We start from the raw sequence: 24,291 nt of genomic DNA, 5'->3' as shown, positions 1-24,291 counted from the left end.
CTTCATAGATTTTCAAATTATTACCATCAAACATTGAGACCATCCAAGTTGATGCATAACAATGGACGTATAATAATCGAAGTTAAACTTGCATAAATTTCCAGTTGACCACACACGACACACTAACAATTAGCAAGAGGCTAGTGGTATGGATTAATAGAATCCACACAAATATACTGAACAATTCTTTCATTCAATCTAACAAACATTGAAAGAAAATTCTAATCTAACTTGGAGGAATTGAGAACCTTGAATGTAAGACAACACTTGAGAAACAAAATCACCATCAAGTCGAACAATGATTTATATTTAAAAAGTTGCAACATATACCAACAATTCTACAAAATCTCTCTCTTAGAAATGAGAGGCAATGAGATATATATAGAGTCTCATACAAAATGGATGACCAAGATTAAAACTAAATCAAGGGCCAAGATTATGCCAACAAAGCCCTAGAGTTGCCCTGATTAGGGTTTACATAAAAAATGGTGCCACCAACATATGGCCCAATAGAAAGATACCTAGAAATCAAATAGGGAATCTTCTAGAATATTTCGTCCTGCATCTCTCTCTCCTAGCATACTCCAAGAATCTAGCCAATATAGAATCTAACTCCATGGAAATGCTGGGTAAGGTATCCCGTTGTAAATCAATCATGTTCAATGCATCCGAGCAAGCATCCAAAGTGTTCTCCCAATCTAGCATGAGCTTCTGTGAATCATGAACATGAATCAACAAAGAGACCAAATCATCTATTTGACTCTTCTTCAAAAAGTCCAACTAATTGAAATACATGAATTTCATTTTGTCTCTTAATTCTGCTAAGTGTAAACCACTGGCTTCATTGACATCAACTCCCAATAACTCCTCAATTGAGGCAAGGATCTTCGACTGAATATCATGATTAAATCCTTCCATCTCTGCACAACTCTTTCATGTGCTCTCATAAGTTGATTTTTTCATGGCTAATGAACAATACTAGCCATGGAAATCATATCTATCTCCATTATGCACAATATTCTCTCTGATCAATGTGGACATAGAAATCTTCTTCAAAGCTCTAAGGCGTAGAATAGTCTTCTCCTAAATGGGTCGAAATTCTTCCCAAACTCCCTCCAAATACTGTATCCTGAATATAAGCCTTGTTGTCTTGTCAAAAGCCTAGACAAGGTGAGTAAGGAAATCATCCGCCTGTCTCTTCATATCCTCTATCCATTTCTCCACTTCCAAGAGTGTATCTCTCGCTGCCTCATAATGTGTATGTAGTCCACGATCAATTGCAATAGGGGAAATAAGGTTGGGATTCTCGCGCCTTATCCCTGCAATGTACTCTCTAAGTCCGATATTCTCTGCTTCATACTTGTCTCTTTTCTCTATCTCATGGTCCAATCTAGCACTAATTGCCTTGAGGGTATCACCAACCTCCTGAAATTTCTGCTCTTTCGTAGTACGGCCAAGGGCAACTGAAGTGATCTAGAAATCCATGGGAGTAGCAATGTCCCTCGTCACATCTCCAATAGGAACAACCACCTACGCAATCCGCATTCCTGTCTCATCTCTCGCTTTGTGTGACAAAATCTCATCTTTTCTAGGTTCTTTCTCTTTATTGCTCCTAGCTAAGTAGTCATCAATGTCATCAATAGGCTGTGCCTCTACCATCTTCTTACTTTTCTCCATACTTTTCATCAGCCAATCAAGAATACCAGCCATCTCCATACCATCATCAAGGCACATCTTTCGATCAAGCTCTCTCAAAGCCGAGATAACATCGTCATCATCATCAGGATTATCCCTGGTCAAATCATATACATTATTTCCCAAACTAACCTCCAAAAGGACAGTAGGGGATTGTTGATGTGTTTTCATGCACATGCGAACACAGAATAAAATACCTAAAGGTACCTTATCCTCTCTTGAGCAAAGTTTCCCGACTGCTGAAGATCTTGCCGAAGGATCAGTTGAGGCAACTCCAAGGTTCTTGTATGTAGGTTCTCTACTCGTGGATAAGCTCTTTATGGTATGATGTGATTTTGCTAAAATCACAAGGGGAATTACACTTGATAACTAAACGTCTGATTTGTTTTGAATATTGCTGGAACATAGGATTTCACTACCCTAGATTTTTTGAAAAAAAGGAAAAAAGGATGAGGGCGAGGGAAGGATCTAATTCTGACACTAAGAATGTAGGAGAAATGATTGATCTTTGATGAAATTCTAACTAAGTCTTGTTTTGACATCCCAGGACCATCTCCACAAGGTTAGTGCCATCTTCGGAGGAAAGCTTTATGATGTTCAGATCATCGCTATAAGCATAGACACCATCAGGTTGATGCATATCAGTGAAGAAGCGACAATTGAAGTTAAGCTTAAGCTGAATAATTCCAGTTGACTACACAAGGCAAGTCTGCAATCAACAAACTGCTAGTAGTATGGATATACAAATTTCACCATCAATCAAACACATTTCTTCCACTCATCTAATAACATGAAATCAAATCTGAGAAGTATAAAGACCATGCAAATTGTTGAATCGACCCATAGATTTCACCATTTCTTCAATGAAGTTTTACAAGTCTTTTACAACAACATCTTGGCAACAATCTTTGCCTTCTCTTGCTATTCTACTCTAATTGCTATTCTATCAACTGACTATTCACTATTAGCTAACTATTCACCTTCTAACTACTGACTAACTATCATTAGCCTTTACAAAATGAGGAGCCAGGGCTTATATAGCGCCCTTAATACAATTCGATGGCTCAGATCAACTTGAGATCAATGGCCAAGATTTTACAATGGAAACCCTAATTAGGGTTTGTTAATACAAACTCAATTCTGGCCAATGAAATAATTGCATTATTTGGACACATGTCTTCTCTGGAATATTCGACCAATGGATAACCGGGGTAGGTACATCGAAGTTTGTGCCATTTTTGAGGAGTCAGGTACATTGAATCTGGACATGCTGAGGTGGACCAATCCGACTGGAGGAGTGATGACTGGGATGCCACCTTGTCTGACACTTGCAACTTGGTAGATATTCAATTTGATGATGCTGAGAAGCTAACTTTAGTTAACTCTTCTGAAACTGTTTGCTTCTCCAACGGACCCTTGCTCTGACCTCCTTTGTCTCTGATGTGCAGGATGGATGGTGTACCTTTCCTTCGAATGCTAGACTGGAAGAGGTCATCCCTGATGATGCTGGACCGGAGAAGGCCATCCTTGTTGATGCTGGATTGGAGAAGGTCGTCCTTGTTGATACTGGACTGGAGAAGGTCGTCCTTGTCTAGGCTTGATCTTCTTTCATCTGCAAAACAAATCAAAATATGATTAAAGACACATAATAAATTCATTTCAACATAGTATTTCACACCTTAAATCATCAACAAAAGATATTAAAATGAAGTTAGTTCAAGACTCTTTCCAGGGACAGGCCCTATAAGAATTTCGCCCTGGACCCTCTGGAAGGGTCAGGAGCAAATTTTGCATTCCTGGCTCATTTAGACCTCCTTTCAACATTACCTCACAATTAGCTCCTCTCCTGGCCCCAACAAGGTGAAAAAATAACAATTTCAAAGGATTTCGCTTTGGACCCTCTGGAAGGGTCAGGAGTGAATTTTGCATCTTTGGACAAATTCCATCATGTCTCTACTCCAAAATTCCTTCCAAGGCAAGCATACGCTATCCTTCTCCTCACCAAAGGCTAGGAATCCACAACTTGACCTTCCTCATGGGCAAACTAGGTGATTTTGGGAATTTCGCTCTAGATCCTTTGGAAGGGTCAGGAGCGAAATTCACCTTTTAGCTCAAAATTCACACTTTTGAAGGTCAAACATCTTTCCAAGGCATTCCAAATAGCTTTTCTCACCCTAGTCTAGGCCTGACTTAGCACAAAATTTGGAGGATAAGATGGTTTTAGGGTTTTTTGCTCTAGACCCTTTGGAAGGGTCAGGAGCGAATTTCTTGTTTGTAGCTCATTTTTTCATCATTTCAACTTCAATCCACCTCACAAGGCAAGGAAACACTTTTCTTCTCTCATCCAACCCAAGTTTATCTTGATTTTGTAAGGCAAAATAGATGATTTAAGGATTTTCGCCTTGGACCCTTTGGAAGGGTCAGGAGCGAATTTCCTCCTCTGGCCTAAAATCATCACTTCTGGAGACAACCATCAACTCAAGGGAAATCACAAGGGCTTCTTTTACCTTGGTCTAGGCTTGGCTTGGCACAAATTTTGAAGAAAATGATGGGTTTTAGGATTTTCGCTCTGGACCCTTTGGAAGGGTCAAGAGTGAAAATCTTGTTTTAGGCTCATTCCTCCATCATTTCAACTTGAACTCACCTCCAAGACTAAGGACACATTGCCTCACTCCTATCTAGGCCATAAAAATCAAAATGTTAACTTGTCTTGCAAAGAAAGTAGGTGATCCTAGGATTTTCGTTCTGGACCCTTTGAAAGGGTTAGGAGCGAAATCCTTGGTTTGGGCCAATTTCCATCATTTTTTAAAACCAACTAGCTTCAAAAGGGCAAGAACATGTCTCCTCACACCTATCCAAGCCATGAAAACCTAACGTTTGACTAGACTTGCAAGGAAAATAGGTGGTTTTAAGATTTTAGCTCTGGACCTGTTGTGACCATTTCACACATCGCCCCATTGCAAATGGGGACCCTTGCTTTTTTGTTTTTTAGGGTTTGTTTTTTTGGTCTTTTAGGGTTTTGTTAGTTAGCCTTTGCATTTTGAGCGTCGCCCAGGGGATCACATGGATAAGCAAGTCCGGCTTGAGTGAGGTCCTGATCCAGAAATTTGGCTAAGTCTGGAATGTCCTGATCCTAAAATTTGACTAAGTCTGGAAACTGAAAAACCTCAAAAAGCTAGATTTTGGAGTATAACTCCTGGAGGTCTGAAACCACTCTCAAACATCCTGAAAGTATATATGGAATATAACTTAAAGTATAAGAACTTATACTTAAATGTTATATTCCATAAAAGTTATCCTGATAGAGAGTTCGAAAAGTCAAATTTCGTTCCTGTCCTTCACTGAGGATCCAGAGCGAATTTCGCTCCTGTCCCTCCCAGGAGGACCAAGGCGAAGCGCTCCTGTCCCTCACCAAGGGACCAGGGCGATAATACTTATTTGAGCCATTCCTGACCTTGTTTGGACGAATTGAGCCATCAAAGGCATGGTGAAGGGCAAAATGAGCATGATGGAGCATCCAGACTTGATCAAAAGCAATGAAATGATGAAGTTTTTGCTTAGAAGGTCAAATTCGCTCCTATCCCTCACTGAAGGACCAGAGCGATTTTCTTTATATGCACAGTTTTAGACCTTTTTTGGACATTAACTTTTATTCATAGCCTGAAGCAGGATGATATCTTCCCTAGCAAAGACATTTCATGGTAAAAAGTGAAGCATTTGGGCCTGGAGGACAAAAATCGCTCCTGTCCCTCATTGAAGGACCGGAGCTTGAAATCCAAAATTGCCTTGTCCTTGAAAGATTTGAACGATTTCGCAAATTGAGAAGATCAAAGGAGATACATTTTATCAATTGAATATAACTTGAAAGCGCAATCATCAGGAAAATTGACCCTAGAAGCAAAATCGCTCCTGTCCCTCTGCCAGGGACCAGGGCGAATTTAAGTGATAGCTCCCATCCCTCTCTCAGGGACCAGAGCGATTTTCCTTATAAGACAGGTTTTGGGCGAAGATCAAGTAAGTGTTAAGTTTGAGACAAGCAAAGGAGGCGTAACGAGTCCGTTGAAGATAATTTGAAGATTGTAAAAATGCCAAGTGAAGCCCATATTGTCCTAGGCGCTCCTGTCCCTCTCCCAGGGACCAGAGCGATTTCTTCCTTAGACAAATCTCTCGCCAAGATGAAGCAAATTTCATGTCAAGGATGAGTGAAGGGGAGCATAGCGGATCCATTGAAGATGGTTTTAAAAGTTAGCAAAGCATGATTGAGCCTACAAGTGAAAGTTCGCTCCTGTCCCTCAGCCAGGGACCAGGGCGAACTCAAGGTTATTTAATATTCCCTCCAAGCTTAAATCACTCCAAGCTAAGACACAAAGGGGCAATGATGTTTGGAATGCCTTGGAGAGGAAGTAAAGTATCAAAGACCGCAAAGGTGATGGAAATGCCCAAGTTCGCTCCTGTCCCTCTCCCAGGGACCAGAGCGAAATGTTCAAGTGTGTCCAAATTTAAGTTACCACTCACATTTCAAGTGTTCAAAAGGGAGTAAAGAACATCATTTTACACCATGAAGACAGTTGCAAGTTGATATAAACAAGGATGAGCACAAGGAACAAAGGTTCGCTCCTGTCCCTCACCAAGGGACCAGGGCGATATTCACTCAAATATCAAATTTGCGTTGTAAAGGACGAGTAAAGTATGCATGGAATGAATGGATAACATTGTTACTTGCCTTGCGATATAAATTGGTGGTTAAAGAGACAAAGACCCAAGGAAAAAGGCAAGTTCGCTCCTGTCCCTCACCAAGGGACCAGGGCGAAAGTACTTTAAAGCACACTCCTTCCACAAAAGGGACGAATTAAGCTCAAAATTCCCAATTAAAATGCTATTTTGGATGTCTAAGACAAGACTCTGAACGTGAAAAACAAGAAAAACGAGGCCAAAATGAAGGAGCGCCCCTGTCCCTCTCCTAGGGACCAGAGCGATGTGGTTAGTGTCCCTTTTTCCTCCCATGCTTAGGCGCCAATATTTTCGAATTACATTAAAATGCCAAATTCGATAAAAATGTGAAAGATTTAATTAAATTGGTATTTAAAAAAATAGCGCGTGGACTTTCAATAATTAATTTATAGCCTTTAAAAAATCGAAGTTTTTAATTACAAAGGCATTTAATTAATTATTATTAAATTAAATTTTAAAAAAGGGAGCGCTTGGGCTATTATTTTGCAAGGTCGGCCCCCTCTTTTATTAAATTTTATTTGTTTTTTTGGGCCTATTTTCCAAGTCGGCCTAGGGGCAATTATCAAGATGAGCGCCTATATAGGAAGGGTGTGTTGAGCATGTTAATCCATCATTCAATCATTTGTCCAAGTGCGAGTTGAAGGCTAGAGGTGGAGCGAATTTTCCTCAAGACGTTGAAGGCTAGAAGTGGTGAAGTTGATAGAAGAAGCACATTTTGAAGACTTCGATCCACATTTTGCCTAGCAAACTTGCTTAATTTTGCATCTTTTCTTAGAGTTAATTCTCAAGTGGAGGTATGGCGAGATTCTCCTAGTCTCAATTTTGAATTTTGAATTTTCAATCTCATGTGGCTTAGTTAAATTTAGGAAATGATAATTCAAAGATTTATCATGAGGTTTCCTAATTTAAAACTTAAATCCTCTTTCTAGTCTATATTTCCACGTTGCAAAACATGTTACTAATTTTGAAATGTTGTGTAGGTATCAAGATGGCAACTCCCAAGCTCGAAGGATTTACAAGTCGAAAGGCTCTCATCAAGGAAAATCAAGCCAGATCAAGGACAATCAAGCAAGGACAAGGGCGACCTCCTCCAGCCTAGTATCAACAAGGATGACCTTCTTCGATCCAGCATCATCAAGATAAGGGCGACCTCTTCCAATCCAGTATTCCAAGGCGAGGTACATCAATCATCCTGCACATCAAGGACACAAGGAGTTAGAATAAAGGTTCGTTGAAGAAGCAAATAGTTCCAGATGAATTAATTAAAGCTAACTTCTCAACAACATCAAGTTGAATATTTACCAAGTTACAAGTGTTGGACGAGGTGGCATCCTAGTCATCACTTCTCCAGTCAGTGTGGTCCACCTCAGCACGTCCAGACTCAATGTATCTAACTCATGGAAGGTGGCACAAACTCCGATGTACCTACCCCAGCTATCCATTGGTGGAATTTCCTAGAGAGGACATGTGTCCAAGCAATACAATTATTTCATTGGTCGAGCATTAAATGTTATGTAATGGTTGTAACAAACCCTAATTAGGGTTTTCATTGTAAAATCTTGGCCATTGATCTCGAATTGATCTAAGCCATCAAATTGTATTGTGGGCACTATATATGCCCTGGCATTTCATTTTGTAAAGGCAGTTAGAGGGAATTAGAAAATAGTTGGAAGCAGTTAGTAGATAGAGAGTAGATAGAAGTTGATAGAATAGCAATTAGAGTAGAGTAGAGAGAGAAGGCAAAGATTGTTGCCAAGATGTTGTTGTAAAAGACTTGTAACTTCATTGAAGAAATGGTGAAATTTATGGGTCGATTCGACAATTTGCATGGTCTTTATACTTCTCGTATTTGATTTCATGTTATTAGATGAGTGGAAGAAATGTGCTTGATTGATGGTGAAATTCGTATATCCATACTACTAGCAGTTTGTTGATTGCAGACTTGCCTTGCGTAGTCGACTGGAATCATTCAGCTTAAGCTTAACTTCAATTGTCGCTTCTTCATTGATATGCATCAACCTGATGGTGTCTATGCCTGCAGTGATGATTTGAACATCACAAAGCTTCCCTTCGAAGATCGCACTAGCCTTGTGGAGATGGTCCTGCGATGTCAAAACAAGACCTAGTTAGAATTTCATCAAAGATCAATCATTGCTCCTACATTCTTAGTATTAGGATTAGATCCTTTCCTCGCCCTCATCTTTTTTCCTTTTTTTAAGTCAAAGCTAGTAAGAGCCTGTGTTCCAGCAAAGCAGATCAGAAGTTCAATCATCAAATATAAGTCCCCTTGTGATTCCAGCAAATCACATCATACCACAGAGAGCTTATCCACACGTAGAGATCCTACATACAAGAACCTTGAAGTTTCTCCGATTGATCCTTTTCGCGATATCTTCAGCATTCGGAAACTTTATTCAAGAGAGGATAAGGTACCCTTGGGTATTTTATTTTGTGTTAGGTAGTGTACAAAATACACGTCAACAGGACCCTTTGGGAGGGTCAGGAGCGAAATTCTCATTTTGGCTCAATTCCTTCAAACTTGATAATTATTGACCATTCAAGGACATGCCTAAGGACTTCTTTAATCATGATCCACACTAGATTTGGCATGAAACTAAGGGAAAAGATAGGTTTTACACAATTTTGCCCTGGACCCTTTGGAAGGGTCAGGAGCGATTTTCCTTTTCTAGCCCAAAATCATCATTTTTTCAATCCCAATCTTCTTTGCAAGGTGAAATTTCATCTCCTTTCGCCTTAGGAACAAATTTTTAAGCTCAGGCAAGGTTAAAAATATATGCTTGTAAGGAACTTCGCTCTGGACCCTTTGGAAGGGTCAGGAGCGAAATTCACCTTCTTGGCTAGAATCCTTCATTTTTTCAAAGCTTCCAAACATTTCCAACATCCAAACATGTCTACTCTTCCCTTCAAAATGCCTTGCAAATCAAAATTTGGTCAAATAAGGCAAGAAATGAGTCTTAGGTTGATTTTCGCTCGACCCTTTGGAAGGGTCAGGAGCGAAAATCTTGATTTAGGCTTTAATTGCTCATTTTTCAAACTTCAATCTTATCCTGGAGGCAAATATAGATTGTTTTCCACTTGAGGAACCAGGTTTTAAGCCCATTCAAGGTAGCAAATGAGGATTATAGTGAATTTCGCTCTAGACCCTTTGGAAGGGTCAGGAGCGAAATTCCTATTCTTGGCTAAAATCTTCATCTCATCCACCTTTACTCACCTCCTAAGGTCAGAACATGTCAAAAATCCCCCAAACATCCCTAAGGAACTATGAAATTGGTCTTGACAAGTGATAAATTGAGGTGCATAAGGATTTTCGCTCTGGGCCCTTTGGGAGGGTCAGGAGCGAAATTCCTAATTTTGGCCAAAATCCTTCACATTTCTACGTTCCATCACCTCAAAAGGCAGAGACATGTTATTTCCTTCCCAAATTCGCCCATGGAACAAGGTTGGTATCCAAAACAAAGGAGCAAATGAGGCTTATGAAGAATTTCGCTCTGGACCCTTTGGAAGTGTCAGGAGCGAAATTCCTATTTTTGGACAAGATCCTCACTTTTCAAAACACTTCTCAAGGCAAGAACACATCAAGACTCACACACAATGCCTAATAAACCAATGCCCATCCAAAACAAGGAAGGAAAATGAGGGTTATAAGGATTTTTGCTCTGGACCCTTTGGAAGGGTCAGGAGCGAAATTCCTCTCCCAGGCTAGAGTCCATCATCCCTAGGTCTAAAATCTCCTCTCCAAGGCAAATTTGCATCAAACCTTTTCAATTATGCCTGAAAAGTCTACAAACTTGGTCAAGCTAAGGAGAAAAATAGAGGAAATATGAATTTCGCTCTGGACCCTTTGGAAGGGTCAGGAGCGAAATTCACCTTAGGCCATGATCTTGACTTCATGTTTTCGCATCTCTTCATTCAAACAAGTGCTTTTTCCTTCATTCAAGCCTAGGAATGCATTAGTTCTAGGTTTTGGTCAAAGTAGAATGTCTTATGGAGAATTTCGCTCTGGACCCTTTAGAAGGGTCAGGAGCGAAATTTGACATTTTGGACTCTCCGTCAGGATCATTTTATGGAATATAACATTTAAGTATAAGTGACATTTATACTTTAAGTTATATTCCATATATACTTCCAGGATGTTTGAGAGTGGTTTTGGACCTCCAGGAGTTATATTGCAAAATCTAGTTTTTGGAGGATTCTTCAGTTTTCTAGACTTAGTCAAATTTCAAGATCAGGACATTCCAGACAGCCAAATTTCAGGATCAGGACATTCTAGACTAGCCAAATTTCAGGGCATTTGAAGATCAGGATGACATTCCAGACTTCATCACTCACCGACTTGACCTAGCTCAAGCAGAGCCTGCTATCTAGGTGATCCCCCTGGTGACACTCGAAAAGCAAAGGCTAATAGACAAAACACCAAAAACCCAGAAAGCAAAACCCCACAAAGCGAAAAAAAGGAGGGGTCCCCATTTGCAATGGGGTGATGTGTGAATACGTCACAACAGGGATCCCGACTGATCATCATCCTCATTAGGCGGAGTAGATGTCGTTGTGGCATGTAAATCTTGAATATTTTTTGGTAATATCACTATGTTGGAACATTGCTCGGTCTCATTGTTTTGTTCTGGTACTTCAACTTCCTTGATTGATGAGACGTTGAGGGGTGGTGAAGAAATGATAGGCGAAGGAATGATAGTCGTTTGCTTCTTCTTAACCTCCTCAATCTTCTTTTCCCTAGCCTTGACTTCTCCTAGTGTGTTCTTCCTTCGTTTGCAAGCTTGACTCTCCTCATCCACATGAATCTTGATATCACTGATAGTCCTCTGATCATCCTCGGAAGCGGATTCCTTTGGTCTCATTCTTTCTTAAGTGAAGGTAACACCCATGTCAACTAACTTGTTCATCTGATGGTCTACCCATCCTCGAGAGAAATTCAAGACCTCTCTCATCAATACATTCAAATATATTTCTTTTGATTCTGACAAATTAGGCAATAGAATTGCCTTCTTCATTTCATTCTCATACTGTAGATGCATATGATCCTTATCATCTAACACCTGGTCGGGAATGAGGAAAAGTCCACACTTCCTCATGAAATCCACTGACATTCTTGACCACATTCTCCTTTTTACTGCTTGCTCGTCCATCAGGTTGGCCCAATAATCTTCTATGTCTATCTTGTGGATGAACTTATCTCCCCTGATCCTTCCAACTTTCTTATCTAGATCAAATTTTTCTCTTTTCTTATATGTTGCAAATCGATAGAATACAAGATTTTCAACTGTTGTGCTAGTTGCTAAGGTGGATTGGCAAACCTCCAATGTCTTCCCCACTGAAATGGGAAATGGCATGCCTATTCTGTGCTTTTCTTTCTGGATAGAATCATACTCCAAAGTTGTCTCACCACTTCAAACAAGATCATTCTATCAGAAGGATACCTAGGAAGCCTATAAGGTTTGGATTGAAATCCGTGAATCCTTAAGTATGTGAAAGTGGGAAATTGTATGTACCATGATCCATATTTCTCTATCAGCTACGTTGCCTCCTTGGACAACCTCTTGTGGATTTCGCCTTGCAACATTCGTGTTATGTACATAGTGAATACATCATTCACTTTTATAATCTTCAATTCAATACATGTTCAATTGTGGATAACACTCATAACTCCTAAATTGTCCTTGTCCATTCTCGACTTCACCTTTGCATATCAATCCCTTGTAGGTAGCAAATCATGCAAGTAGGTACACTGAGTAGGAAGTCATGGCGAATGACCTGGATCGCTCCACATTCCTTAGTTGAAAATCCAAATTGTCGCTTATGATTTTAGACCAATTAATTAACATTCCTTTCAGACAATCCTAGATGGAATAGAACATCCATCTATTGTATATTGCACCCTATAGCATCCCCATCACTCGGTTAAGCAGGAATACTAAATCACTATATTCATCTTTGAAGTCTGTGTACATGAGTGTCTTGGGAGCCTTGGAATGATGAGTCCTAGGATCAATCATCCACTCCTTGTTCACTATGGTCTTGCACGCATCCATCTTCTTCTTATATCTTTCTTCATATTCATCCTTAGTTATATCTTTCATGTCTGCTCCATATGGAATTCCAAACATCTCAGCAATCGCATACTCAGCACGATAGGCAAAGATGGCACCCTTAAGAGTCTTGATCATTCGGAAGCGAGGATCATAGCATCATGCACACTCCAGGATTAGCTCGCTACACTGTATGGACTGCAGGAATCCAGCGGCCTAATAAATACCACTCTTCATATTATTCACATAAGCTAGGGAAGGAATCTAGCTTCCAATTCCGAACATCCGCTATCGCATCTAGCCCATGTTCAAGAAATGCATGTTCATGTCTGTAATCTCCTTCCATCTGGATGACATCTTGGATTCTGGATAGAATCCACTCTCAACTATCTTTTGTTGTTCTCTCCTTTCCTTGATTCCGGACTTCGACATCATACTTGTATGAAGGTAGAAGTTAGAACTTTGGAAAATCAATCCTAATAAGCTATTTTCAGAATCAGCAAAGTTTTGATTTCTTAAAATGTAGGCAAATTTGGAATTAGAAATCAAGAATTTTGTTCATATTTAAATGAATTCTGAAAGTAGATCATAAATACATAAAACTAGGGTACAAGACCCTCATGAAAGCTCATAAAATTAATCATTTTCAGACTTAAGAAAGTCTGAAGACACCTCCTTACACTTAGGAAATTTACCAAAAATAGGGCGCAAAGGAGTATACCGGATCAAGAAATAACTACGGAAAGGTGTGAAAGGTAGTGTTTTCACCTAAAAGTTGTCTAAGGACACCTCTCTGAGGTCAACAATGGCTGCCAAAAGTCTGAAGACAACCTGCAACTATGTAAATACAATGGCTGCCAAAAGTCTGAAGACAACCTGCAACTATGTAAATTAGTCCTTAAAATCATGTTGCAATCAGTCAAAATGCAAAATGTACGATGGAAATCAATTTCTCAAGGCAAACATGGTTAAATCAGAGTATGTATGTAGGGCTGGAAACAAAATTAAGTCTGAAGTCAAGTCTGAAAATGGAATTTCTAGACTTACCAGCACCCTTAGGAATGAAGAAAAACCCAGAAAACGGCCCCGAAATGAAGCAAAAATGCTTCCCAAGTGAAATTGCCTATGTTGACAAATGGCTGGAAATGATATTTTTTTGAGGACAGCCTGCAACAATGGCATCTTAGACCTGCAACAACACATAGAAGCTCTGAAAATTGATTAAGATCACCTCCAATCAGCCCTTAGACAAAATCACCTTAGGCACAAATGAGCTGTCAATGAAGTATGTCTGAAAATGACGTGCCCAGCCAGAAATGGAGGTAAGAAATCTCAGCAATGAAGGAGAAAATCAGGTTTGCGAATGTCTGACAACAATCTCACAGTCAAGGTGTCACAAATGGTGAAGAAATTCACCCAAAAATGAAGGCAAATGATCTCCAAACCAAAATTGCCCCCCTCCAAAAAATGGCGCCACCTCTAGAAAAATCATACAAATCTGAAAATGATGTCAAATGCTCTTCGATGGCAGCCAAAACAAATCGCCTAGCTAGGAAATGGAGAGAAAAATGAACAAGGAATCAACTTCAAGCTCCAATGTTGTCAAGTTGTCAACTTGACACTTCACCAAATTCATCAGCTGGAGGAAAAATCGCCAAAGTAAGCACACACTTGGCAAATATAATAGTATTATAATATTGGCCTCCTCTTTTAAATTTGCTTTTGCCTTGAGTTTTCACCACACAAGCAATGTGGGATAAAACATTTGCTCTTTTACACACTTGTGGTGAAAATCCACTTGCTTGGGGAAATAATTAATTTTTTATTTTAAATTGCAAGTCATTTATTAATTGTTAAGTGTTTTTATTTTTTAAATAATCGTTAACATCATTAAAACAATTAAATTTGAGTCACATTATTAAAAAGATTTTAAAATTTCATCAAAATTGGACCCATGGGGAAAATCGATCCCTATTTGGATTAAAAATCCAAATAAAAATAACTAAAATTTTCAAAAAATGCACATTGGGGAAATTCGACCCATGTCTAGATAAAAATCCGGACAAAATTTCATCATAAATTGCACAAAATTGCCTTCAAGGGAAAATTGATCCAAGTCAAGAGTCAAAATCCCAACTAAAATTCATCACTTTGGCCAAAAAAATACTCTGGGGGAAAATCAACCCCAGTCTGGATAGCAATCTGGACTTAAATAATCTTCAATTTGCACTTGTCCACACTAAAATCCACAAAAAGTCGTCATGAAAAGCTCTAGTGGAACATCGATAGTCATCAGGAATCCTCACTTAAGTCATCCGCAACCTCATCTGCACTCCCTAGGGAAAATTCGAAGGTAGTCAGGAAAATTCCCAACACTTAGACAAAATTTAATCATCCTGTTGGAAAATCGCCGCTAGTCTGGATTTTGAGTGGGGAAAAATAAGGCATGTCTAGATTCCAAGGGAAATCCATGTCCAGTCTAGATTTTGAGTGGGGAAAATCATGGGTAGTCAGGAATATGAGGGGCAAAACACCTCTAGTCTAGAATTTTGACCTTTTAATCCTTAGAATATGGATTTTCATCTGGAATATGATGATTTTTCCACTCAAAATCACTAGGAAACTTCAAAACTCAATAAAATTCATTTGGACTTAGGCAAACACACCAAAAATTTGAGCGAAAAACAGGGAAACCTATTGGGATAAAATGCAAAATCAACTTGAATAACTTCCTAAGAGTGAGAAAACAACTTCAAAAGGGCCCTAAAACACCTTAGCACTTAAAAAATTGCCGACGTAGACGATCAAAAACATGTTAACGCTCAAAAGGTCTACACTTCGACAAAATTAGTATCATTTAAAATCTCCACTTTACGTGCTTGATCCTATAACTTCCAAAACCCTAAACGACAAATAGGCATGATAAAAAATCTAAGACTCGGGCATAGGAAATCAAATTTGCCCACTATGTTGCCGAAACCCTAAACTAACCAACGCAAAAAGCAGGAAAGAGGGGGTCCCTGTTTGCAATGGGACAATGTGTGAAAAGGTTACAACGGTACTTAGAGGCAAACTTTTTCGAATCTGAAGACATGGGCATTGACCAAATGACCCGAGGAACAAAACCCAAGTTCTACTTTCAAAAAAGCAAAAAAAAGCAAAAAGCAAGCCAAAAAAGTTGCTTCCCGAATTGTGCCCAAAGTGCCAAAAATCAAACTTTCTCAATTTAGAAAGAAGCAAAACAAATCCTAAAAATAGAAAGCTGTCAGAAATGACCCAAAGCAATTATTATCCTCATCCTTCAGACCTTCTAAGCACTTTGATATCGTTCAAACATGATTTTGAGCATGATTCCTCTATTTGGCCCGGGATGACTTCAAAACTCTAACTCAAAACTCTTAGACAAAATGGATTTATGAAATTGCAATGCTAGGACAAAACCCTAAAAAGCAAAAACAGGGGGTCCCTATCTGCAATGGGGCAATGTGTGAAGTAGGTCACAACAGTGCCCAAACCCAATCATTCCCATTTCCATTCCTCACCATTGCCATCACCATTTCACCCTTCCATTCTTTCCATCTCTTTCCTTCTCCATCCCATAGCCCTTCTCTCTTCTCTACTTTCCACTTCCATTTATTTCCATTCACCCTCACCTTCCCTTCCACCCATACATCCCATCTATTCCCCATCCTACCTTTACCTTTACCTCCACTACCACTTCCATCTGCCTTACCTTCCATCTTCTTCCACTTCCATCCTCCCTACCTTCCTACATCCCTTATCTCTCCATCTTCTTTCATGACCTACCCTTCTACCCTCCTACCTTCACCTACCTTCACTTACCTAACCATCTTCCCATCCAACATACCCATCCACTACCCTACACCTACATTTACACCTACCTCTACCCTCCATCTCACACCCCTTACGCCTTACTCCCCTTAGCCTAACCTTTCCCTACCTTCCTACCTTACTCCTTCCATTTCCACCCCCTTTACCCTTCCACTACTCCCTTATACCTCCCACATCCTAAATCCACCTTATCCCACGTATCTCCTACCTTCATCATCCATACCCCTTATGTTTCCCTTTCCCCCAACATCTTCTTCTTCCCTTCCTCACGTGGCACTTTACCTACCACTCTTCACTTCCACATCCCACTTTGTGCCTCACATTCTTCTCCCTCTCTACCATATCATTATTTGGGCCCACAAAACTTAAAGATGGAAATTTTAGAAGTCTTCACATGCCTTGCCACATCATTGCTTGGGCTCCACCAAAACTTTGGAGAGAAGAAAAAGTTTTTTAAAGGCATTTTAAACAAAAGGGAGAGCATCCACCTCACTCTACCCCACATCCCTTCCACCTTATCCCCTACGTGGCATCTCTTTACCACATCCCCCATCTTCTTTGCCACAATATCCTCTTTACTATTACACCTTTACCCTCCTTTTTTACACTCGTGGCATATTTGGGCTTCATTAAAACTTTAGGAAGTAGAAGAGCTTTATTGTACATCATTCAAAAGCATTCCTTGAAGTCTAGACATTCGTCTATCCATTAAGAAGTATGTAAGGCCTCTTGGATTGACAACAATCACAACAACCAATTGAGCTTATCCACAAGTTGTGATCCAACAATAGGAACCTTGGAGTCTTCCAATTGATCACATAGTTTAGCATTTGGGAAGATTTTGCTCAAGAGAGGATAAGATACTTCTGGGTATTTTATTGTGTGTTCAATTGTGCCTAAAAAACAAATCAATAGAATTAATGTTAGAGGGAGGGGCTGAGTGTGAATATATGCTTGAACAAGAAAGAAGCTGATAGTTGGACTATCAATTGGACTTGTGAAAGAAAGGAAGCAATTCACGCAGCTGGAACCAGTTGAGCTTTCAAGTTGAATTCGAGATTTGCAAGATCTCTTTTATTTCAAAAAATCCCCAAAAAAAGTAGAAAAGTTGAAAATCCAAAAAAAAAGTGGAAAACCAAAAATCCAAAAAAATCAAAGAATCTGAAAAGCAAAAAGAAGCATTTCTCAATGGAAGAGCAGCAACATCGCCAAGATGAGCAGCAAGTTGATATCCTTCAACTTTGGTGGAGATTGAATGCGCAACTATACCCATGGAGATTGTTTGAGTCTGCATCACCAGGGAAGTGTAGAATCCATGAGACTATTGAACATGATGAAATGCATTGCTTGACATAACTATCAAGAATGGAATTAACAGTACAAGGAAAAATCTTCTTTTGGGACGTTTCCAAGCCAAAAGCAAAAGAAGGCAATTTCAATGTCCCAAAGAGTAATGATCCTTTTTAAAGCTTCTTAGGGATGATTGAAAATAGCTTGTCCTAAATGATGAACAACATTTAGAAAACATATTGCTACCATTGTGGTGTAGGATTCATAATGCACTCCGCTCTGAATTTACTTGCTCATTGTGTGAAATAACTATCAACCAAGTCAAATATCAGTTTGGATTGCCAGCCCTATCCAAGGAGGAGTGTATTGTGAATAGATCTTGGAGTGCACACCTTGCATCTGAATTTAGAAGAACATATGAACAAGGCATTACTACATCATCTGACTATAAAGGAAGCCAATTACAAGTTGATGACACAAGTTCTCCTGATGATCAATGTATTGCAGTAGATAGCTCTCTACACCTTGCACCAAAAGAGGAATATGTTGAAATACAAGTCAACGAAGAAAGTGATTTACACCCATGGCAAGAAGAAGAATTCCTTGAGGAATTTCCGTTCATGCTACAAAAGGAGATCCTTGAGAATTAATTGCAAAAAGTTTCAAGTAGTAGTCTTGAAGGAGAAGACAATCAAGTTGTCATGTTGAATGAAGAACTGCAAATTATCACCGACGAGCCCAAGTATGAAGAACAATTTGAAGAAGCACTGAAGGACATCATCACCATCATGCCATTCAAAGGGGCGCTGAAAGATCTGATGGAAGAAGTACAAATGAAATCACTGTCAATTTTTTCCAAGACAAACAAGTTATTGTGAGTGATATGATTCATCATCAACTCCGGCCTCTTGAAACATTGCTTGAGGATGAACTGCCACTAGAGATTGTATTTGATCCACTAGAGGAAATTTTTGAAGATCAATCACTCAAGGAGACTCTCATTTTCGAAGTTATGCTTATGGAGTTTCACAAGGATGCATGGTTCATGCAAGATATTGAGTCTGTCGTGAAGAATGATGAGCAATTCGAGGTTGCACTACATTCATTCCTAAGGATTAAAGAAGAGCTTGCAAGCAAGAATCAACATGTTGTAGACGCTCGTGGAATGGTACATCACCAATGGCAACCTCTTGAAGCGATTGATGATCTCTCTTCTTATGATGCGAAGGTGGAGAGCACGCAAGAATTTCTATTGAAGTCCAAAATATGCCAGGTCATCTCTTTCCTTAATCCTAGTTTTGAAAGTTGTTATGATTTTGATTATGGGGGTTTTGGGAAAAAAACTTGTATTTGGATAGATCAAGAGCTTGCAAGCAGGAATCAACATGTTGTAGACGCTTGTGGAATGGTACATCACCAATGGCGACCTCTTGAAGCGGTTGATGATCTCTCTTCTTATGATGCGAAGGTGGAGAGCATGCAAGAATTTCTATTGAAGTCCAAAATATGCCAGGTCATCTCTTTCCTTAATCCTAGTTTTGAAAGTTGTTATGATTTTGATTATGGGGGTTTTGGGAAAAAAACTTGTATTTGGATAGATCATGGACCTAATGAATTGCCACAATTGATAATCTTGTATGAGGAGTTGTTTGAGTATGAGGCTTGCATTGTAAAGGACTGCTTCCCAGAGTATAAGGATGAGTTTGCCTATCTCCGAACTGTCACCTTTGCTATGCTTTTGTTGAACATTTTGGGAAATCATGTGAGATCTTGTACACATCTAGGTCTTTTGAATCGTGTATGTCTTAAGATTCTTGTATATAGCTTTAAAATAGGTTTTTCTTTCGTGTGTTTTAGTTCGAGGTCTTATTGAGCCTAGTAATTAGTTTGCCATGAGTCATTTGACTCATGATTTTGAGTGGCTCAAGTAGTTTAGTTTGGTTTGCTTTCTTTAGCTTAGTTTGCTTTAAGTCTTAGTTTGCTTTGGTCATTTTGCTTAGTTCAGGTGTCCTAAGTGTGAACCTTCAGTTGTGAGAAAGGCGTTGGTGTTGTTTATTCACACGTTGGCAATGTTTGGTCCATTTCTTAGATATCTAATTATGAAGTGCTTTTAAATCTGGGGTTGTTCCTCTCCAGCTTTATCATTTCGTTAGGATTTGCGCTTGAATCAAAAGAGAATCACTTATTGTGTCTTGATACCGACATCCTTCGATTACTATATTTTACACAATTAAATTGCTCTAAGTCATTGTGGTTTCTTTGGTGAAGTTGTGGCTGGTGAAAAATCTAAATTCCTACTTAGCGCCACTATAATTCTCAAACCCAAGTGAGCTTCACTGCTTATGAGCCAAATTGCAAAGTGTGGAAATACATGAAAAAGACAGCAGTATCAGAAGAGAAAGGAAAGAAAAAAAATCAAGAAAAGGAAAAAATGAACGAAAATGAAATATCAAAGTAATTGGCTTTGGGAATATGCAAGTAACTCCATTGGGGCTATAGATGCCCGACCGGCAATGGAGCAATACTTGTGAGATTACAGTGATAACCACGTCAAGGCTATAGACGCTCATTGGCAGTGAGGCTCTATCCAGGATGCTTATGAAGTTAGGATAAACCAAGTAGCTAATCACGATGGATTCTAAGAGTCGCAATGTTCTTGTGAGTCGGAATGAATACATTTGCACGCACATAGGTAATCAAAGATTAAGTGCCTTGATCCGGTTTGGGATTCTTCTTCCTTTCGAGTATATATCCTATTCTCTTGATAGGTAGGGTTGAATTTTCTAGAGGTTCTAAGTATGGATTTGGTATTTATCTTTGAAATGTTCAGGAACATTTATTCAAGGCGGTGCTAGATGTCATGACGTTTTCACACATCCCCCCATTGCAAATGGGGGGCCCCATTTTTTTTGCTTTCTAGGATAGTGGTAGAGTCTTTTTGCTATTAGCCTTTGCGTTGAAGAGGTGTAGTTTTTCAAGTGGCCAGGAGGAAATTAGGTTAAGTCTCTCTCTCTCTTGATTAAGTAAAATCAGTCAGTTGTCAAGGCTTAGGAAATGAATGACCTATCTATTGCTTGCAGAACTAGGGATGAAATGCTAAATTTGGCTAAGATAGGAAAATTTCATTTGATCGCTGGATCAGCAACCGAGGTATTGACAACACTTCCTTTGCCCAGCCAAGGCATTATCACTTCCACTTCTCCCAACACTGCCAGTGGGTGCCCAAACCCGATCACCCCCATTTCCATTCCTTACCATTGTCATCACCATTTCACCCTTCCATTCTTTCCATCTCTTTTCCTCTTCATCCCACAACCCTTCCCTCTTCTCTACTTTCCACTTCCATTTATTTTCATTCACCCTCACCTTCCCTTTCGCCCTTCCATCTCATTCACTCCCCGTCCTACCTTTACCTTACCTCCACTACCACTTCCATCTCCCTTAGCTTCCATCTTCTTCCACTTCCTCTATCCTCCCTACCTTCCCACATCCCTTTTCTCTCCATCTTCTTTCATGACCTACCCTTCCTCCCTACCTTCCTACATCCCTTTTCTCTCCATCTTCTTTCATGACCTACCCTTCTACCTTCCTACCTTCACCTACCTAACCCTATTCCCATCCTAGCATATCCATCCACTACCCTACGCCTACCTCTACCTTCACCTACATCCTCTACCCTCCTACCTCACCACTCCCCTTAGCCTATCCTTTCCCTACCTTCCTACCTCACCACTTCTATTTCCACCCCTTTACCCTTTCACTACTCCCTTATATCTCCCACGTCCTAAATCTACCTTATCCCACGTATCTCCTACCTTCATCATCCATACCCTTATGTCTCCCTTTCCCCCAACATCTTCTTCTTCCCTTCCTCACGTGGCACAATCCCTACCACTCTTCACTTCCACATCCCACTTCACCTCACATTCTTCTCCCTCTCTACCGTATCATTGTTTGGGCCCACAAACCTTAAATATGGAAATTTTAAAAGTCTTCACATGCCTTGCCACATCATTGCTTGGGCTCCACCAAAACTTTGGAGAGAAGAAAAAGTTTTTTTAAAGGAATTTTAAACAAAAGAGAGAACATCCACCTCACTCTACCCCATATCCCTCCCACCTTATCCCCTCCGTGGCATGTCTTTAGCAGATCCCCCCATCTTCTTTGCCACAATATCCTCCCCTCCTTTTTTACACCCGTGGCATATTTGGGCTTCACTAAAACTTTAGGAAGTAGAAGAGCTTTATTGCACATCATTCGAAAGCATTCCTTGAAGTCTAGACATTTGTCTATCCTTTAGGGCCTCTTGGAATAACAATCAGAACGATCAATTGAGCTTATCTACAAGTCAATACAAATCAATAGAAACCTTGGAGTCTTCCAATTGATCACATAGTTTACCATTTGGAAAGATTTTGTTCAAAAGAAGATAGATATTTTGTGGTATTTTATTCTGTGTTCGATTGTGCTTAAAAAGCACATCAACAGAAATATTTTATTCTTTGAATTAATTGTAGGAGAAGGAATTTTACATTAATAAAAAGCCTCTAATTTATTCCGATAAACTTTCATAAATTCATCTCATATGTAGTTCTTCTATCCATTTGCTATCAATTCTTTATGTTCCTTGGTTTTGCAATATGAGGGTGACTTCTTAAAGACCAGAGATTACTTGAAACACTTTCTATGAACAGAGCAACAGTTCTAAGAGCCATACCTTTAAGATAGCAAATGTGAAACATTTTTTTGAAAAAGTATGTATGATGGAAGAATGCAAAGGAAAATGAGCACATTTTCCAGCATCCCAATCAAACATTTTTAAGCAAGTCCTCATAACAAATTACTCATAAGGCTGAAATTAGTAACCTGGAACCCGGTATATTAACTCTGCGAGATCTTTCAAATCTGAGAAGGACTAGCTGGGATAGTAAATGGAACACGTGCTTTCCCTCTGCATAACTGCTTCCAAATGCTGTGCGTGAAATAACATCTGATGTAAAACAAGAGAACTCTTTGAAAACATTTATTTCATTGGCACCGGAAGATACCAATTTCCTCCAATCTTCAATCATATTAGTTCCACACTCTGTAATTTCAGGAATCATGCCCTGACATTGAAGATAAATTATAAAAATCATGGGCTTGATTTCTTAGCAGAAGCAAACCATTAATAAATCAAAAACTAATTCATCTATGTAAGACTCAAACAAGAATAATTGCAGAAAACTTAGACATTTTGGGGTATAATTGAAAACCTTATTACGTAGATTCTTGGGCTTAAGGAAAATATAAAAACACTAGATTCCCTGCGAGAAGTAACTCTAATGTGCACAAGATTTACGATGAAATATCTATTCAAATTCTCAGAATTGTGGAGTTCCAAGATTTTACCTTCAAGACTTCCATATGGAAAGAAGGATTAATGATTCTCCTATGCTGTGCCCATTTTTTATCCTCTAATGTTCCAAGTCCCCGATGCTTCATTGGCGTAGGATTGAGATGAACCTTTTTGTAGTGCCCAAACTTGTTAGATAGTATCTCCCTCACAAGCTCAGGATCAGGAACATAAAGCCTGGGTTTATTCCCAAACCAATAAACATACTTCGGACCTGCATCACACATAAATACATGTATTCAGGAATTGGGTGGCATGGATCCTCCTATTCTTACTAATACTCTGAATAGTGCAATATCTACGTTATAGGATTGCATATGGTGATTGCTGACCAGTGATAAAATCCATAGACATAGACTTCATTGAGAAATGCTGCTTAACTGATTCTTTTGAGCTTAGGCTATTTAAAAGTTTCCAGATGAAGAGAATAACCATGTACCATAGGTTTTCTTCCATTGATGAAGAGCCGGAAGAACTCGAGGTACTATGTTGTGTCCTGACAGTGACTTTGGGTCAGAGCTCTCCTCTCTGGCCATTCTAACAATATCAGGAGCATTTCCATATATAAACTTGTAAGAAGGGCCTTGAATCCCTTGAGCTTCAAAGAGCTTTTTCAAATGCAACGGTTTCCACCATATAACCTTTGCAACTTCCAGCAGAATAATTGCTAAACCAGCTGAAGCCACAGTTACAGCCCAGAAAAGCCATTCCATATTGTAAACCAACAGATAAACCTCTAGTGCTAATAAAAACAAATTTAAACCAGCACTGAATTGTTAGCTCACAATGAATTACTTGTGTTTGAAGGCACTATGAGCTGCCTTCATTCCTAATATTTAAGGGACCTGTCTTAATGTAGAGATATATGTAAACAATTAGATATTATGTAGCTGATATATACTATACGAATGTGGAGGCCAGTTTCCGAGCAATTGTGATTCTTTATTTTCCATTGCTGTGTTTGACTTACAAAATTTATGTATCAGAGATGTGGACATGTACTTAATCATGTTGGTTTCCTCCTGGACTTTACAGGCCTTGGATTTCATATGTATGAATAAATTGTCTATCGAACATATTATGCTATTTATGTCTATTTCAAACATTTTCTTACCAATATTTAAATATATAATCTGTAACACGGAACCTACAGTTTTGAATTATTACAGGAAATTATTTTTATATATATTTATATATCAATTTATGAAAAAACATATATATAGTTAGTTTCCTTTACATTTCATGTTCCAAATTATATATTTA

The 24,291-nt window shown here is 39.2% G+C and overlaps 1 protein-coding gene across 1 annotated transcript in view; it reads right to left on the bottom strand.

The window, feature by feature from the left end:
- The window catches only part of LOC131855803 (cytochrome P450 734A1-like), a 29,614-nt gene extending 5,556 nt beyond the window's left edge, over positions 1-24,058 (bottom strand). Inside the window, exons 1-3 of the mRNA XM_059217195.1 lie at positions 23,468-24,058; positions 23,025-23,242; positions 22,500-22,741 (exon numbers count right to left, since the gene is read on the bottom strand). Of these exons, the coding sequence (XP_059073178.1) occupies positions 22,500-22,741; positions 23,025-23,242; positions 23,468-23,741 (734 nt within the window). The 5' untranslated portion in view covers positions 23,742-24,058. The remainder of the gene's footprint in view (positions 1-22,499; positions 22,742-23,024; positions 23,243-23,467) is intronic.
- Positions 24,059-24,291: the final 233 nt, after the last annotated feature.

Source organism: Cryptomeria japonica, chromosome 3 (genome assembly GCF_030272615.1).
Source record: "Cryptomeria japonica chromosome 3, Sugi_1.0, whole genome shotgun sequence".
NCBI classification, from domain to species: Eukaryota; Viridiplantae; Streptophyta; class Pinopsida; order Cupressales; family Cupressaceae; genus Cryptomeria; species Cryptomeria japonica.
This window is presented reverse-complemented; position numbering and strand designations above follow the sequence as displayed.